This window comes from Sarcophilus harrisii, chromosome 4 (assembly GCF_902635505.1).
Source record: "Sarcophilus harrisii chromosome 4, mSarHar1.11, whole genome shotgun sequence".
Classification (NCBI taxonomy): Eukaryota; Metazoa; Chordata; class Mammalia; order Dasyuromorphia; family Dasyuridae; genus Sarcophilus; species Sarcophilus harrisii.
In genome coordinates, this window is record NC_045429.1 from 299,627,853 (window position 1) to 299,646,185 (window position 18,333).

General features: G+C 36.3%; 1 protein-coding gene across 4 annotated transcripts in view; it reads left to right on the forward strand.

The window, feature by feature from the left end:
• MGAT5B (alpha-1,6-mannosylglycoprotein 6-beta-N-acetylglucosaminyltransferase B) overlaps window positions 1-18,333 on the forward strand; it is a 122,586-nt gene that overhangs the window by 63,918 nt on the left and 40,335 nt on the right. For all 4 annotated transcript variants that reach the window (XM_003768680.2, XM_031965555.1, XM_003768679.2 and 1 more), the window contains 3 exons: window positions 3,620-3,790; window positions 4,768-4,932; window positions 5,782-5,951. In XM_003768680.2, the coding sequence (XP_003768728.1) occupies window positions 3,620-3,790; window positions 4,768-4,932; window positions 5,782-5,951 (506 nt within the window). The remainder of the gene's footprint in view (window positions 1-3,619; window positions 3,791-4,767; window positions 4,933-5,781; window positions 5,952-18,333) is intronic.

Sequence of the window (18,333 nt, forward strand, 5' to 3'; positions counted from 1 at the left end):
TCAATAGAGGGTGTAACCAGTCCCACCAAGAATAACAGAATGAAACTACTTATCTTGATTCCCTGAGGTGGGTCTTTCCCAGAGAAAGGCTCCTCGGAGTTTTCCTCCCATTACCCCAAAAGGGATCTTCAAATTGTCTCCCTGGCTTTGGACTCTATTTCACCTCCATTTCTGTAGCTACCTTTGACATTCTCAGATTTTTTCCTGTTTCTTATCCTGTGGCCCTCTAGACTTTGACATTTTTCAACCTAGCCTCAAAAAATTGATAAGATCTTCAGTGTTGGCTGTGGTTAGTAGAGAGAAACTGAAGAATTGATAAAAATTAATCCTTGAGGCAGGCAGGCAGAAGGCACTGACTGAGATAAGTTTAGCTCTGTGGTCCTACCATCTGGGGAGATCACCCAGTCAGAAATCCAAGTTATATCTAACCTCTGAGATCCACACTCTGTAAAGGTCTTGGGCAGCCTCAACTTGCCATGTCTTGTCAGAAATTCCAGTCATGTCCCTGAGGTCTCTACCTCATGGTGTTTTTCTCCTTCCCCCTTCCCTCATGCCACATCATACCTCCTAATGCCACCATACCTTGTGGTATTTCTCCTGATTCCACTTCTCTTCTTTATAGCTAACTTTTTTTGGGTATTATGTCTTTTTCCATCATTAATTATTAAAATCCTTCCTATGCTTTCCCAACTCCCAACTCCCAATTTCATATTTGCCATTCCTGGTGTCTAGTATATTCCTTCATTTTATCTGTAACTTTCTCCCTAAATAATTTTATTTTTGCCAAAGAGAATGGTCATCGTGAATTCTTCACATGAATAAATCCCAACTTTTGGTGCCTACCATCATGTGATGTCTACATCACCCACATCAGAGTCTTCCAGTAGATAGACTTTAGGCCATTCCATACTAACCTTCTAACATCTCTGTCTTGGACATTTATACCTTTTCCCCTGGAAATCCTATCTTTATTTTTGTTAAAGATATATATTTCATTTTAATTTGACAAACATTAAAAGCCTATATATAAATCATTATGATAGATACTGGGAGTACAAGAGCAAAAAAAATGACAAAATTCCTGCCCTCAGTATCTACAATCTAATGGAGTTGGGGATTAGCGGTCACAAGATTCAGCATGAACTCAAAAAAGAATGGTGCAAAGTAGTAGGAACAAAGGAGGGGTCCCCCCCCCCAAAAAAAGAAACATGTACCAAAGGAAAAAATGAGGGAAGTGAGTTGTTTTTATCTCTAGAGGTCAGGGATGGGTTCATGGGAATAATTAATATAGGTCTTAGAGGGAAAAAAATTAAAAAATGATGAAAAAGGCCTATGAGAAAGAAATGTATTTCAGGTATCAAAAAAAAAAAAAAAAAAGACTGCAAATATGTATAGAGGGCAAGAGGAGGTTGAAGAATAGCTTATAGTATAATTGTCTAGAATGTTGTATAAGAGAATAGGAGTAGTGGGTTTCCTATTTAGGCTTCTTTGGGGCATATTCATACGGTTGTTATGGTTGTTAAGGCTACTCTTCAGTGAAATTTGACTTCTTCATCTTTTGTTCTAAGCTTGTATCTTGTATAATCCTTTAATGTCCATATAACCTCAGCGGAGGACAACGTCTGTCACTGAAGCCTTTCCATTTGAAATTAACTTTGACTGTTAAAAACAGATTGCCCTTATTTTCATGTTTCAAAGCTTTTTGAGTGCCTTTTGAGAGTCCATTAAATTCCAATTTGCTAAGTAAATATCTTTAGCTCTTAGCTCATTAATAGAATAGAAATGACTAATATTGGAATATGCTCCCTTCTCACCTCTACCTTCTAGAATTCTTAGCTTCCTTCAAATCACAGCTTAGCAATCACTTCCATGTACAACTATTTGTTGATCTCATTTTGGGGTTTTCTTAACAAAGATATGAGTGGTTCATCATTTCTTTCAATGGAGTAAATCAAATATAGTAAATCAAACAAGTCAGTTACCTAAGATCATACAAGCAGTAAATGTCTGAGACCAAATTTGAACTCAGGAAGATAAGTCATCCTGACTTCAGATCTGGTACTCTAGCTACCTTTCCTGCTTTTAATACTCTCCTTTGAAATTACTTTGATGAGTTTTGTCTTTATTTACATGTATTAATGTGCTTCTGTCCCTTATAGAATGTAAACTTCTTGAGGGAAGGAACTCTTGTTTTTTGCTTTTGTATCCATAGTGTCTTGTATATGTTTTAAAGCTTTTTTTGTTTTTGTTTTTGTTTTTAATTTATTGACTTGCAGTCCTCAACTTCACCGGTTTCAGGTTTCCAGTTCTGACCACTTCTCTAATTTCTTTCTGTTGATCTGTCACTCAGATACTCCCATGAAAGTCAAACTTCCCTATTAAATTCTTAGGAAATGTGATTGTTTTTAGTACAAATTAAAATATGTATACAAAATTTCCAACAAAAAGAAGTACTTCCTCATGATCAATCTTTCATCTCTCCTCTTCTTAGTGGAATTAGTCAGTTAGATGTTAGAGATATGTGAGACCCTATATTTAAGCTCCTTCCAAGCCATTGTCCCAGGCAAATTGCTTTTCCTGGTGGTGGCTATACTCAAGATTACTCCAAGAAGGTAACATTCTAATTTTCCTACTCTTTCCTTCTCTTACCATTGCCTTTTTAACCTCGCCCTCTTGCTCCAGTCCATTCTCTCTGGCAACTGGGGTTTATTATAACAGCTCTATTAATATCTGAAATAAAATATGAGAAATGACTGCTCCATTAAATATTCCAGAAATTGCCACTGAATATAATAATTCTGCATCCATCTGGGGGAGAGGAGAAAGGATATATTATCTTCAGGGTTTTACCCTTGTGGTGAGTAGAACTGTTCTCAGAAGAAAGTATAGTACACTAGAAAGAATGCTTCATCTATAATCAGGAGAAATATATGTTGAAGATCACCTCTGATATTTATTAGCTCTGTGACCATAGAACATTACTTAACATCTCCCATACTCAGTTTCTTCACCTGTCAAGTCAGAACTTACCTCACTGAGTTATTGTGAGGGTGAAATGAAAATTAGTGCATAAATGCTTTTAAAAAAATAATTAATTTAGACCTTCCTGTCCACATTTTGGAACTCTGTCAGGAGGTTAAGAGAACTAAGGATCATAGATCTAAGACTGAATGACCTTGGAACCCTCATTTTACCGAAGAGGAAATTAAGGCCAGTGGAGGTAAGGTCACACATATAATAATTAAGATTTTAACCCAGGATTTCTGAGCTCAGAGCTAGCATTCTTCTGACTATACTATGATGCCTCTGGAGTTTAAGGAAGAATTATCCTGTCCTTCCACATCACTGTCGAGTCCTCTATAAGGGGAAAGCATAAGTAAAATACTTGTATTGTCTCATCTTGCCTTTTCCCCCTTCTTCCTCATTCCTACTTTGTTCTTGGCTCACCCATCTTTGTTACTGAAAGAAGAGCTAAAGTTGTAATTAATTACTGCAAAGTCTCCTAATTTTCTCCATCATAATTAAGTCAACCGATTGTACTGTGGGTAACTGGGTTGATATCGGGAAGTAAGGGATTAGAGCTTATCCTCTTGATTCTGAGTTCCATTCTTTTTTGCAGTGGATGCATGCTCGATGGACTTCTGATCCCTGTTATGCCTTCTTTGGTGTGGATGGCACTGAGTGCTCCTTCTTAATTTACCTCAGTGAAGTAGAATGGTTCTGTCCCCTAATGTCTTGGAGGAATCAAACAGCAATGTTACCGGCCTCCAAGCCCCTCCCCGAAGTCCAGGTAAAGGCTTTGCATAACAAAATTTTCTCCGTAGTAGAATCAATTAACTTGTTCCTACTCTTCCTCCACTCCCATAGACCCTTTTAGACAGAAAGCCCTATAGATTCTGGGACCTGATGAGTCTGTGAGGTAGAATCTTTAGGGTGGGATATATATATATAGTCCAAGCCCCATCCATGTCCGATTGAAAACTATTGTATCAATTGTCTATATCTACTTCCTTTCTTATCTCTGGTTAAAAGGTTCTCAGACATATGGACAGTCTAGATCACTCATAGGCAGGTTTTAGGGTGGGAGCCCTAGATACCCATCCTATGGTGAACCCAATTGCTTTAAGTACAGGTATAATGCTTTAAGTACAGGTATAACTGGTCCAATCCCACAGCTAAGGCCTGGAAATCACAGGAGACTAGTTCTGAAAAGAACATTTTGAATTAGATCCTTAGTGCCAGGGCTGCTCATTTGTTCTTCTATTCCTTTCCCAGAATCTAGTTTCACTTTAAATCTTGAGTAGCAACCATGGTTCTAAAGGTGTCCTCCTTACCAGGGATGGAGAAGTCTAAAGGAACCCAGGTCCTAATGGGACTTGGTAATACAAATGCAGAAATGGAATCATCTCTACCTTCAAGAAACTTCCAAAATGAAAGTTGTAACCATTTTTAGAGAGTTTTGGTGTAAGCCATTACAGTTACTGTGAGTGAAGCCGTAAGGCCATAGATTATTATATCATTTCCAGGTGCTATCATAGTATTGATTTATTATTTCCAAAACAAACACAAGAGGTCAAAAAGGAAGATGGGCACATATATAATTGGTGAGCAGATGACAAGATGCCCACATTGGATAGGATGGGTATCCTAGAGTATGGTTGGATAATGAGAAATGAATAGACACTCCCTCCCCCAAAAATGCTGGGTACAACTGTTCCACACTAAGCATCAATGTCTATACCATCTCCTCCACATCATCCCCTGTAGGCATCTTTCAGGAGCAATCTCTCCCACCTTTTGGAACTGATTGGAAGTGGGAAGGAGTCATTGATCTTCATGAAGAAGAGAATCAAGCAATTGGCAACTCACTGGGTTCTGGCAGCACAGCGCCTAGAAGCAAAGCTAAAGGGAGCTGGGAGAGACCAGAAACAGGTAGATGGGGAGGACTTTCCTTGGAGCTATACCAGGAAATTCATATTCTGGAATGAGGTTATGCTCTTGCTCTGTCACACCTCAATTTCAATACCACCAACCCCCATGCTAAAACCTATACCCATTACTTAAGACAAGTAATACTGTCTCTCACCTCACCCTTCTGCCCATAAGTAGTTAGCTTCCTCAAATTAGTTCTGACTTGTCACACAATTTGCATGTCCTGAGAGATCCTTTTCAGTGCCTCTAAGCTTAGACTTCTATTATGGTCCTTATACTGCCTGGGCTATAGCCATGGAGTTCTATGTCCTCATGAGTAAAGAACTTCCTCTCACAGTGAGTATACAATAAAGCAAAATGAAGGATTAGTACTACAGACCCAAGGCACCTACCTAAAGTATGGATTTCTTAATTACCTGGGACAAGCCAAGCATTTCATAAATGAAATTGTATTGAAGTTTGAGTTAAAATCAAGGAGATAGAATGGTGCCTGAATTAGGACAGGTCACTCCCAAAGTGTAGGAGAAGAGTGGGGCATGGGGCTTCTGGCCCATAGGAAGAGCTGTACACTATATCTTTCTACTATTAGTTACAGGAGCAGCAATGATCTGGTATTTGGGAGATTTATCTGGTTTACTCTGGATAACTTCTTTTACCCTGTTTATAAGGCTTCCCTATCTATTTCTTGGTACCTATCTACTTTGATGTCACATAAGAAATCAGTTTTAGTTTAGAGATGTCATCTGCTACTGATCAACTTCCCCAGATCCATGGAGATAGGGTAAATCTAGATAAAGCTTTGATTTTTTTTTCTTTATACTGATCCACTGTCTTTTCTCTTGGCTTTAGATCCTCATCCATATTGGTTTCTTGACAGAGGAATCTGGGGATGTGTTTAGCCCAAGAGTTCTGAAAGGAGGGCCCTTGGGTGAGATGGTACAGTGGGCAGACATCTTAGCTGTCCTTTTTGTCCTGGGCCATAACCTGAAGATCACTGTGTCCTTGAAAGAATTGCAGAGGTGAGTATGTAGAAGAGTCTATTATTACAAAACTAGGGGTGAAGAATCATCTGGTTTCCCTTGGAAAGAGGAACTAAAGGGGTCTCTGTTATTCAGCAATGTGGATTGGAAAGCATGAACTCTGGAGGGTCCAGTCAAGCCAAAGATACTAAGATCTGTGAGCACTAGGAAGAATTCCTGGTGTTCTGATTAAATTTTGGAGTCTAAAACTTACTATCGTACATGTCCACATCATTCTTTCTTAGAGCAGACATGTTTAAAATTTTAAAATGAACTAAGGCCATACATATATCCTGTTATTTAAAGGGAGTTTTCCTCTAAACAAGGTCTTACTTCTAAATGCAATGAAGTTCTATTATTTGTGTTCAATATCTGGCCAATATTAGCTTGATAGAATTGGACTGAATTGTATAGGTCAGCTCTTCTCTGCTTCCCTGATCCTGATGGGACTTGGTGCATCAGCAAGGCTTCTTTAGGATTCCTCACACTGGGATGCTTCTTGGATCCATTCTAGCAAGCCATGAGTAAGTTAAGCCTGAGGTAAAAAATGTCAGCTAGTGTTTCCTTACTTCTGTCCTAGCTATTATAAATAAGTCTGTAGATAAAGGTAGAAGGCTGGAGAATTAGAAGTTATTGCCTTGGGCTGCTGAGAAAAAGTCATTCAGAAATAAATATAGGAACACTGAGTAGGAAGAATAATATAGAGATTTCTGTTCTGTGGTTTTACTCCTCTCTCAAATATGCTTTCCATTGGTATTTTTCCAAGGGTCCACCCAAGTATACTAAACACAAAAATACATAAATCACTGGCAAATGAATTAAACATATTCTTTCAGACTGTTGTTGCTCTTTTCAAATAACCTTACCAGTTAGCATATTATGGATGAGGTCTGACTCCCAGACCTCATCCTTATGCTTTAAAAAGCATAAATTTGGAGCTGGAAGTAACCTTGGAAGTAATCTGGTCCAACACTCTTATTTCATAAAAAAGAAACTGAATTTCAGAGAGAAGCTTGTTGCAAGTCATATACCAGGGGCTAAAACAGGATTTGAATCCTTGCCCTGCCTTTCTTCTGTTATACACCACCATCTCTGTTCAAATCTCTTTTCCCACACAATAACAGACTCAGGTCCCCCAGTTCAGTAAAATTATGACAATAATAATTGGTCAAATCTCTGTATTTTTTTAAGACTTGTAAAAGCTTGGCATGCAGCATATCTCATTTGATTGTTTCAATTCTCCTCTCAGTACAGGTATTATTATTCTCATTTAGAAGTGTAGGGACCAAAGATGTGAAAAGGAAAAGAGTAAGTAGTGGAAGTAGAAGCAGGTGGAATGTAGCTCAAGATAAATGTTGTCTATTTTACAATTTTGCCTAGAGTCAGTGTTGCATAATATTATCAATTCTATTCCTTCTAGGTAATACACACAAATAAGAGGCCCAGGTTTTGGAGCTGTCACAATACAGTGGTGCTGAAGGAAGACAAAAGCTTCACTAGTGAAGGGAGATAGAATCAGTCTTTTTATAGAATCCTGCTGTTTTTATTGTATGAAGCCTCTCTGCTGAGTTGTATATATCTGTTACTTGCAAGCAAACAAGGTTGCTCATTGAGAAAGAAATGTAGCTGAACCCAAGTCATCCCCAACACTGCTTCCTATAATTAGAAATACCTCCTAACCGCTGAGCAGAGAGCTTGAGAAATTTATTGACAGTGTCTGTGGAAATAAATACAACATAGTCACTAAATTATTGTAAATAACAAAAGGAAACATTTCTCATGATTCTGAATCTCTTGAAGCAGCTGAGAAAGAGGAGTCAAAAACTGAAAGATAAGGAGAAATGCTTTGGGGAGGCTGTTTGCTAAGTTGCAAACATTCTGTATACCATTAATTTTGTACCAAGTGATTATACAATCATGGTAGACTTGTAGCATCAATATCTATGGCTTCAAAAAGGCATTCAGGCTGAATATAGAGGCATTGTGGTTTGGTGGAGATGATATTGTTTTGAGGGTCCAAAGTACAATGCCCAATCCAGAAATTGGGAAAGACATTTAACTTCATAACCATAGATGTGGCACAGGGACAATATACCACCCTATTCATACATCTTCACTAAACTATTGGGATAAGATCACAAAAATCAGAGAACTGGAGAGTTAAAAATAGATGTCAGTGTATTCTACACATAAAAGAAATCCCAATAAATGACCATCCATCTTTTGTTTGAAGACCCTTAGTCTTCAAAGGTACAAAAAGTACCTTTGTGTCACTCTAATTGTTAGAAAGTTGTTGGGATTTTTGCTTTCTGACACCAATTAAAATTTCTTATCTCAGTTTAAACCTTTTGTTCCTAGATTCTTGCTTTTGGGTAAAACAGAAAAATTAGCACCTCTTTTAAATACTAGAAGAATATTATCATTTTTCCTCATCTCTTCTCCAAGCTAAACATCACTTATTCTTTCAATTGATCCTCAAGTAAAAGTGGATTCAAGCATGTTCACTATTGTGGTTTCCTTCTCTATTATATTAGTGTCTTTCCTCTAAACACAATTCTCCAGATAAAGTCTGATAAGAGCAAGACACTGAGGGATTATTGTCCTTCAAATCTTGTAAGCTGTGTTACTATGATATGCAACCTTGGATTTAATTCATTCACTTTTTTGGCTTCAACATTATACTGATAACTTAGGTTGAGCTTTCAATCCACTAAAAAAAACCCAGATCTTTTGCAGAACAATTGTCTAACCATTCATCTCCTGTCTTATATGTTAAAGTGAAATTTTATACCCAAATGTAAGACTTTATGTGTATCCTTATTGAACATTACATTATTAGATTCAATCTAATACTCTAGCCTGTAAAGATTCTTTTGAATCCTGAAGATTTATACAACATGTAAACTTTCCCAACCAGCTTAATATAATCCACACATCTAATGAACAGCCATCTATGCCTTTTTCCAAATCATTGATTTAAAAAATGTTAAAAGTACAGATTCATGTACATCTATGAAATACTAGAAATTTTCTGTCATGTCAACACAAAACAATTAACAACTACTCTTTTAATATATCCTTTCAATCAATTCCAAATCAATCTAATTTTATTATTACCCGATCCACATCTCTCCATCTTCTCCACAACTCTCTAATATATCCATTGATCAGCAAAGATATTATCTATAAATCAGTAAAGATGGGGTCATTGGGTTTGGGGATCTCAGAAAGAGATTGTTCTAAATAGAAATTTTATTTCAATTCAACAAACCACTTGTAAGACTGTGCTGAGCACTGAGTGTACAAAGACAAATACAAAGCAATCCCTGATCTCAAGGACTTTACCCCATAATGGGAATATACAATAACTACATAGACAAGTATATGCGTGATGAAATGCTCTCATACCTCAACCCAACTCTAATATCTTAAGCCACTCCCAGAAAGATCCCAAATTTCCTTTCATGGCTACTCTTGGACTTTTCAACATAACATATGTTATATGTTATATACAACATATGTTGTATTTTTGCATGCTGGAAGTTTTGAGAAGAGTGTAATCCAATGGAGAGGCAACCCCCAAATCTTCACTTGTGTTAATTAAAAAGACAAACTCAGTTGCTGGTTTATACCAAGGTAGATCTAGCTACTACCTCCTAATCCCATGGAAATGTGTATGCTACTTTTAGCTCAGGTAAAACAAAATGTAAAGAGCAGATAAATCTCAGAGAATTTTTTTGAGGAAGTGTTTTCCAAAACTTACAACATACAGAAAACAAATCAAAACAAAAGAAATTGCTAAATTCCCTAAGACAGAATATAAGCAGGTAAACAAAATTAACTTAGTTCATGCTTAAAGACAGGCAACATAATAGACTGGCCAGAAAACTGGCCTTAGAGTCAGAAAGACGTGTGTTCAAATTCTCCCTCTGGCATATATTAGCTAGATGGACTTGGGCAAGTTGGTAATATGTGTTCCACCTCTAAGAGTATTACTTATCTGCATGTCAGAGACAGAGAGAGAGAGAGAGAGAGAGAGAGAGAGAGAGAGAGAGAGAGGAGAGTGTGTGTTCCTCATATCAGTGAAATCACAAACCCAACCAAAATGCAGAAATAAAAATGTTTGGAATTTTAAAAGACCTTAGAAATCGTTTAGTCCATCTTATTCATTCTTACAGGAATACTGAAGCAGAGAGGAAAAAGAGGTGTCCACAGTCATATGGGTTGTGAGTGGTAGGGACAGGATTCAAATCTAGACATTTTAACTCCAAAACCAGCATTCTTTCTGCTATATCTTAACTGCCTCCCAGAAGACTTTCTTCTGACCCCATAAGCAAGTAACATAGATCCTCATTATTAAACTATCAAGGAAAGTGTTTCAGTTTTTTCTTATTTTTTTTCATTTTCCTAATTAAGCTAAGTAGAGATTCTTTGTATAGGAAAGAGTTTGGACCAGAGTGGTATAAGAGTTTACTAATCAATCAGTGATTACAGATTGAGTAGAATCATTGTACAATCAAAAATATAGAAACACAATCATAAGTTTCAAGCATGACAAGATCTTAGTTGTTATTTCTCTGGTCCAACATTCATTTTTGTTTTTGTTTTTAAAAACAACTTTTTATTTGAAATACATACAAAAATAGTTCCCAACATTCATCCTTGCAAAACCCTGTGTTCCAAGTTTTTCTCCCTCTTTTCCCCCCACTCCCTTCTCCTAGACTGCAAGTCTAGGAAGTTAAACATGTACAATTCTTGTATACATATTTCTACATTTATCATGATGTGCAAGAAAAATCAGATCAAAAAGGAAAAAATTGATAAAGAAAAAAAGCAAGCAAACAATAACAAAAAAGGTGCAAATACTATATTGTGATCTACATCCCATTCCCCCAGTCTTCTTTCTGGATGGAGATGGCTCCAACATTTATTTAATTAAGAAACTAGACCCAGAAAAGTGACTTGCCAAAGATCATACATGTAATAAATGGCAGGACTTGGATTTGAACCCAAGTTCTTCTATTCTAGATATAGCACAGGAGATATCTTTATAGTTTAAAAAATGTGTTTAGGGGCACAAAGCCATACAAAAGATTTTTAAAAATGTTTTAAAGTCCTGATTTGGACACTAAATATAAGGGATTGAGGTGGGAAGGACAAAAACTTTCAAAATTCATGTAAGAATTTATTCTAAGTCCTTATTTGCCAAATGGAAAACAATTTAAAATAGCTTCTGGTCACTGGAGATTGTACAAAATATGATTTTTTGATTTCTCAAAACTATTCTTCCTATTCTGGGGTGACACTGGGGTTTAGAAAAATTCTCTGCCTTGGATTTAACTTTAACTAATTGGCTAAATAGACTCATAGACTTTAAAAGCCAACTGGTATCTCCTCTCATTTTATGGAAATCCTTTCAGTCTTGAAAAAGGACAGTGGCAATGCAACTAAATAGGAGACACCACATCGCCAAGCCACCAGGAAGAAGGTAGCATCTTTTAGGATCAATTGGAATTTGGGTTTCCTAATGCAGAAGCCATCATACAGGAGCACAGCTCAGGTTAATATAAAAATAGGTCAGTGAGATGTGAAGTTAATCTGAGTTTAGAGACTCACTGTTCAGTTTCAGCACTGGAAATGTCTCCTATGGCTGGTGAAATGACCTGTGCAGGGAAATTAGCAGGACATAGATGCCACTTATAGATTTATTTTAGTTTATTCACAGATGTTCCTGGCAGATGTCTTAGCTCCTGCCTAAATAATGAGTCTGGACAGATAAGAAAACTTTTCCCTGTTCCAAAAGCACATCTGGATTTACTGTTAACAAAGCATCATATTACTGCTGGTGTTGTACTACTCTAGGCTCATCATTGCAATAATCACAGTCTCTCTGACTAGGCCATCATAAGGTGATGTAAGACATCCCTCAAGGCTAGGAGGAGGGAGGCCCATCAGAGCATATCCATCTGCCAGTTACATTATGAGATATTATTACAAGTATTGGGATCAATTGATTTGTGTTTTTTCCTTTTCCTTCTTCTTTTTAAAACCTACTCTCTCTCTTCTAGCTTTCTTGGGATCAGTCATGCTCTTCAATTTTATTTGTATAACTGAGCTTTTAGTCCATCCATGAGTGAAATTGGTTTTAGTAGAAAATTAGTTGATTTAACTGGCAAATGATGAAAGCCTGAATAAAAAAATATTTAAAGAAGTAAGGCTAGGAGGGGGAAAAAACAAAACAAAACAAAACGTTCTCTTGGAAGCATATGGCTTGAAAGGAAATCAGTCTTTAGGTCCATAAAACAATAGACCCTTAAAGGATCTTAGAGATAATCTAGTCCAAGCCCATATCTTACAAATGAGAAAACGAAGACTGAAAGAATAAATTATTAGGCAGGATTCACACAACTAGCTAATAGCAGAGATGAGCCTAGAATCTTGATTGCCAGTTTAATCCTTTTTATCTTTAATATTTTCTCCCCCAGGGCATCCATGATTTCACTGATATAGGAAGGTCTTCCACTAGGCAGATCATAGGATCTATGGAAAGAGAGACTAAGATCATATATTTAAAGCTGAAAGGGGCCTTCGTATTCATCTAGTACAATGCCCTCATTCTGCATATGGGGAAATTGAGGCTCAAATGTCTTGACCAAAGTTAGCAGGGTCAGGAATCAAATCCAAATCCTCTGGTTCCAAATCCAATGCTCATGAGCTTCTCTACCTCTTATAGCACAGTGTGATCTATTCCCCCAAATGATTTATACTCAACTTTTCAAGATTCTCAAGGAGGGGATTGGTCTAGGTCATCACAGAAGTCCTTTCTAACGCTGATATTCTGTGGTTGTAATGTATCTGTTTCCTAAGAGTGAGACTGTTGTTGGTATGTCTATTTTTTGAGATCACCTATAGAGCCAGTACTGTTCTTATCTCAACGTATGTATTACTTTATCACATAAGACACTGGACAAATTAATTTGAGGCATTAACCAGCTCTCTTAGAAAAAGTTTCTGTATTGGCAATTCTCTGTGTTTAATGATTAGGAGGGATAACTAGAGAAGAAATAATCTTCATAGCTCATATTCAATATAGCTTTTTAAAATTTATAATGCACTTTCCCTTCTCTTGGGCTTTCACTCCCTCTCATTTGAAGCTGAATCATTTCCCCCTTTTCAACCTTTAACTATGCTGGCAGTAGGTCAGGTTTTGCAGAGAAAGGTGACTGTAACAACTCACTCAGCCAAGATTCTAGGTGAAACTCTAGGAAGTAGTCATTCCTATTAATGTTGTAGCTCATGAATCCTCACTGATGTATTTCCCTTAGCAAATGAGCCAAGATGACTCCATTAACTCTTGACACATATTTATTAAGTGCTTACTTAATCAAAACATTTTAAAATATAGGGTAAAGAAAGAATGACATTATCTAGAAGACCTTCTATATATTTGTGATGCACTTACCTATCTATCAATGCATAGTGTCTGTGAAAAATGAGCACAAAACTCAAGTCACTAAGTATAATGGTGATATGCAGCCAAGGAAACTCAAATTCATGAAATACAATTCTTAACGTCCTTTCTTTTTCTCAAGAGTGATTTTCAAACTTCATTATTGGTCATACTACCTGTGTTGGATGACTTGGTTCAATTGATAAATCCAAAGTTAATCCAAAGCTTCCTAGGGAAGAAAGAATTCCTTCCAGAGCATAGTGTATCAATGGAATGAGCTGATCCAGAAGAATGCTCATTTGCCACTTCTGTACTCCTTTAAGCTTTTGTTTTCTGTTTATCTAATCCTATTCTTACTCCTCTGTGACAGTTCATTTAACCAAGTACTATTATGCTTCTTTTTTTTTTTTTTTTTTCCAAAATGGCACAGATCCTTAGCCTAGGATTGGCAAAAGCCTCTCCATTTCTGCTTCTTCAGGTGGGCTCTAAGAATTTTCCTTCTTCACTTCTTTAACAATAAATAGCAGTGCTAAGAAACATTTTTTCCCTTTTTGTCCTATTGCTTAATAATAATAATAGCTAGCATTTATAAAGTTTGCAAAGTACTTTATAAATATCTCATCTTATCCTCACAACAACCCCAGGATTTCCTGATTTTAGGTCCAGAGTTCTATCACCAAGTTAAAGCAAGTAATAAGCAGAGGAAAGTATTTTCTTCTCTTTTCCCACCTTCTCAGCAACAAATGGTAGTGTAGGAAAGTATTTCCTTTCTTCTTCTTCTCCATCTCCTTGTATTGGATGCCAGAGAGAGAAAAATGTATTCTCTTTTACCAACTAATTTTTCCTACCATTTATATGCTGATGATTCTCTTTTCTATCTCATTTCCTCACATTTCCAATTACCTGTCAGTCATTTTGAACTGGATGTCCAGTAAATATCTTAAACTCAACATGTCCAAAACAGAACTCATTATTTTTCTCCCCAAATTCTCCCCATTTGTTTGCACAGTCTTCCAATTAGACTGTAAGTTACTTAAAGGCAGGACTGTCTTTTGCTTCTTTTTGTAACCCAGTGTTTAGCACAGTGCCTGGTATATGGTAGATATCTTAATATATTCTTTGATTGATTGAATGATAACAGGTGACCACACAGTTTCCTTTCTAATTCCAATATAGAAAGCTATAGCCTCCTTTTTATTTTTCTCTTTAACCTCATTTTCACACAGCTCTTTAATATATTCTTTTACTCCCCCACTCCCTTCCCCATGCTGCCTATTTCATTTTGCCTCGCTTTTAGACTCTGGTTTATAATGAATATTCAAATTCTCATTTCTCCTGGCTTAATCATAAATAGGAAATATACCTCTGTTCAATAATCAAAAACAGTTTATAGGGATCATGCTTCCCCAGTTATTCCCTCTAAAGTTTTTCAGTTTATTATATGCAGATAAACAACTGAAACACAGAACATTGAAGCTGGTTTTGCTCTGAGTAAGTGCATTCTTTCTACAGTGGCTTTCACTGTATCTTACATTTGGTTTTGTGTTTTTCTTTTTCAATCATCTAAAATGTCAACATTTGTCAGTGGCATTCCCTCATGTACAAATAGGAAAACTGAAGTTCAGAGAAATGAACTGAATTGGCCAAAGTCATAGGTGTTTTGACTCAAGGTTAGTGCTTTTTTTTATTATACTTTGTTCCTCTGGAAAATGAAACTAGATTTCCAGGGAAAGATGGTATCTGTACATTCCCAGCAAGGAAAGGATATTGAGAACTAAGCCCTAGATACTTTGTCCAGTGGCATGACTTCACAAGGCTGTACCTATCTTACTTTCTAGTGATTTCTACATCCTGTGTATTGAGGATATGGAAGCTGTGGGTAATGGAAACTCATTGGTAATGATAGTGTCTTATATAAGTCATTCCAGCTTTAGTTTTAAGAGCTGCTAGTAAGAAGTCCAATTCTCTTACTTTTAATGAAAAAGTTGTTAGTCTGACTTAATGCAAGGACTCAACAGATTCAAGTTCAAATCTCGCTCCAAACCCTTACTAATTGTGTGACTTTGGGCAAGCCAAATTAAACTCTCTCAGTCTATTTGCAAAGTGGAGCTAATAAGACATCTCAGGTGTTTTGTGACACTCAAATGAAATATTATCTGTAAAGCACTTCAAATTATAATACAAACTGGAGACAGCTAGGTAACCCAGTAGATAGACTCTGAAGTCAGGAGGACCTGAGTTTCAAATCTGGCCTCAGATATTTAGTAGCTGTGTGATCCTGGATAAGTCAAAGAATCCTAATTGCCTCAAAAAAAATTGTAATACAATCTGTGTCTTTCCTTAATCACTTTTAAGTATGTTGCAAGTGATAATTATGTTCTTCCTAGCTGAATTCAAAACTTGTCTAGGAGAAATCCTAGAAAGATTGCCTCTGGACATTGACCAAAGGCACATCTAGAAATGGAATCACAAGGATTTTGGAACTGGAAAGAGATCTTAAAGATGGACCATATGATTAAAGAATTGGAAGGTCTCTCAGAGGCCATCTCATCCATCCCTTATATCTTAAAGACAAAAAAAAAAAATGAGGCAGGAAAGTGAAATGATTTTGTCCAAGGTCACAAGTTCTCTGCCTCCCACACTAGTACTCCTTCCATAGTTCCATGCTTCCTCTCTATCCACCTACTCTAATCTTCATTTTACAAAAGCAGAGATTGAGGGAGGCATAGACAGGACTTTCCCCAAGTCTAAGTTATAGAACTAGGAGGTGGGGTCCGGACAAAATTCTAGTGCTTCTGATTTTTAGTCCAATACTTTTATTCTCAGCTTCTAAATCTGACCCTTCCTCATCTGGAATAAAAAATCTAAGCCTTCACCAAACACAGTGTGGGAAGAAGATCCTTTGGGAGGAAGTGTGACACCTAAGGAGAATGTTCTTCCAACCCCCCACTTACCAGGTGTGTGCTGTGGGGAAAAGTTCCATTTACACCATGCTAGTTACGCTCTGAGGAATAACTTTAGAAGTCAGTGCAGCCTGATAGATTGAATTGCTGACCTTCTTTGGCTGTAATTGGAAAAAGGTTTTCAGAAAGGGAGACCTCTTCAATTCATGTCATTGCTCCAAACAGCCACTTAGTGTAAAATTGCCCATAAAAGTGAACTTAAATTGCAAGAGATAAAACTATTGCCTGCTGATTCTCCTCACAGCTGACCCTTTTGCTTCTGGGTTTGGTGAAAGTTTAGTTTCTTTATGAGGTGAACAATGAAGCCAATGCAGACATTATACTTGGATGAAGTCACTGCAAATTAAAAACTCTCTTTTTCTCTGACTCTAGCATCAGAGTGGCATTCTAGTGGAGTCATTCCTAAGTGTGGTTGAATCATATTGAGCAACCTTCCAATTCTTTTTAAAAAATTTATTGTATTCTGAAATTAAGAAATAAAACAAGCATTTCCATAATATAGCAGAAGAGGGGAAAAAAGATAATTACACATGAAACTGAAAATCTACTATGTATAACTTGCTACTCCCTTTAAATACATAATAAAATTATAACTTTTTTTTAACCTTCACTTCCTCCCCTGCCCTAGAGAGCTATTTTTAGGAGATTTTGTCCAAGGTCACAATCCTCTGCCTCCCAAATGAGTATTCCTTCCAGAGTACCATGCTTCCTCTCTACCACTTAGTCTAATCTTCATTTTACAAAAGCAGAAACTGAGGCATAGACAGGACTTTCCCCAAGTCATACATCATCGATTTTTCTAAGTTATAGAGCAAGGAAGTGAAGTCAGAACAAAAATACAAATATGTATATATGTAAATATATTTGTGTATTATGTGTGCATATGTATATTTATATTATTATATATTATATATGTAAAAACATTTTAAACATCTTATCATACCTTCTCTAGATGCAGATAGTATTTTCCTTCTTAGATCTTTAGTAATTAATTTGGGATATTTATAATAGTCAAAATGACTTTTTCTCTCAAAGTTGTTCTTAAAACAATATTATACAACATACAACATTCTCTTGGTTCTGCTCATCTCACTCATCATTATTTCATGCAAGTATATCTATCCATGTTTTTCTAAGATCACTGAGCTCATCATTTCTTATAGCACAGTATATAATATATAACTTGTTTAGCCATTCCCCAATTGATGGGCATCCTATGAAATGGATGGAATTTCTAGTTCTTTGCCACACAGAAAGAGCTGCCATAGATATTAAGAATATATACATTCTTTTCCTTTTTCCCTAATCTTTTTTGAAACAGTCCTCGTAGTGATATTTCAAGGTCAAAGGGTATAGGCAACTTAATAACTCTTTGGGCATAATTTCAGATTGCTCTCCAAAATGGTTGGATTAGTTCACAATTCCATCAACAATGAATTAGTGTCCTAATATTTCCACATACCCTCCAACATTTCCCCTTCAATCATTTTAGCCAGTTTGATAGGTATAAAATGATATCTCATAGTTGTTTTAATAATCAATAATGTTTAGAGCATTTTTTTCATGTAATGATAAATTTTCATTTTTTATTAGAAAACTACCTGTTAATTTGTCAATTGCAAAATAACTTGTATTCAAATAGATTTTATGATGTTCTTTATATATTAGAAATATTTAACAAAACAAGATCAAAATGGATACGTGATGTAAAAAGAAAGATTACAAAGAAATCTGAAGAACATAGAATATATTACCTATCAAATTAAGGATAAACAATTTATGAATAAACAAGAGATAGAGAGCAGTGGAAGGTGTAAAATGAATAATTTTGATTCCATTAAATTAACGAGGTTTTGTACAAATACAATAAAGCAAATGTAACCAAGAGAAGCAGAAGATGGCAAGGGGGGAGAAATTTTTATAGACCCTTCTAATTCTTAAATCCTATGATCTATCTCTAATATCACTT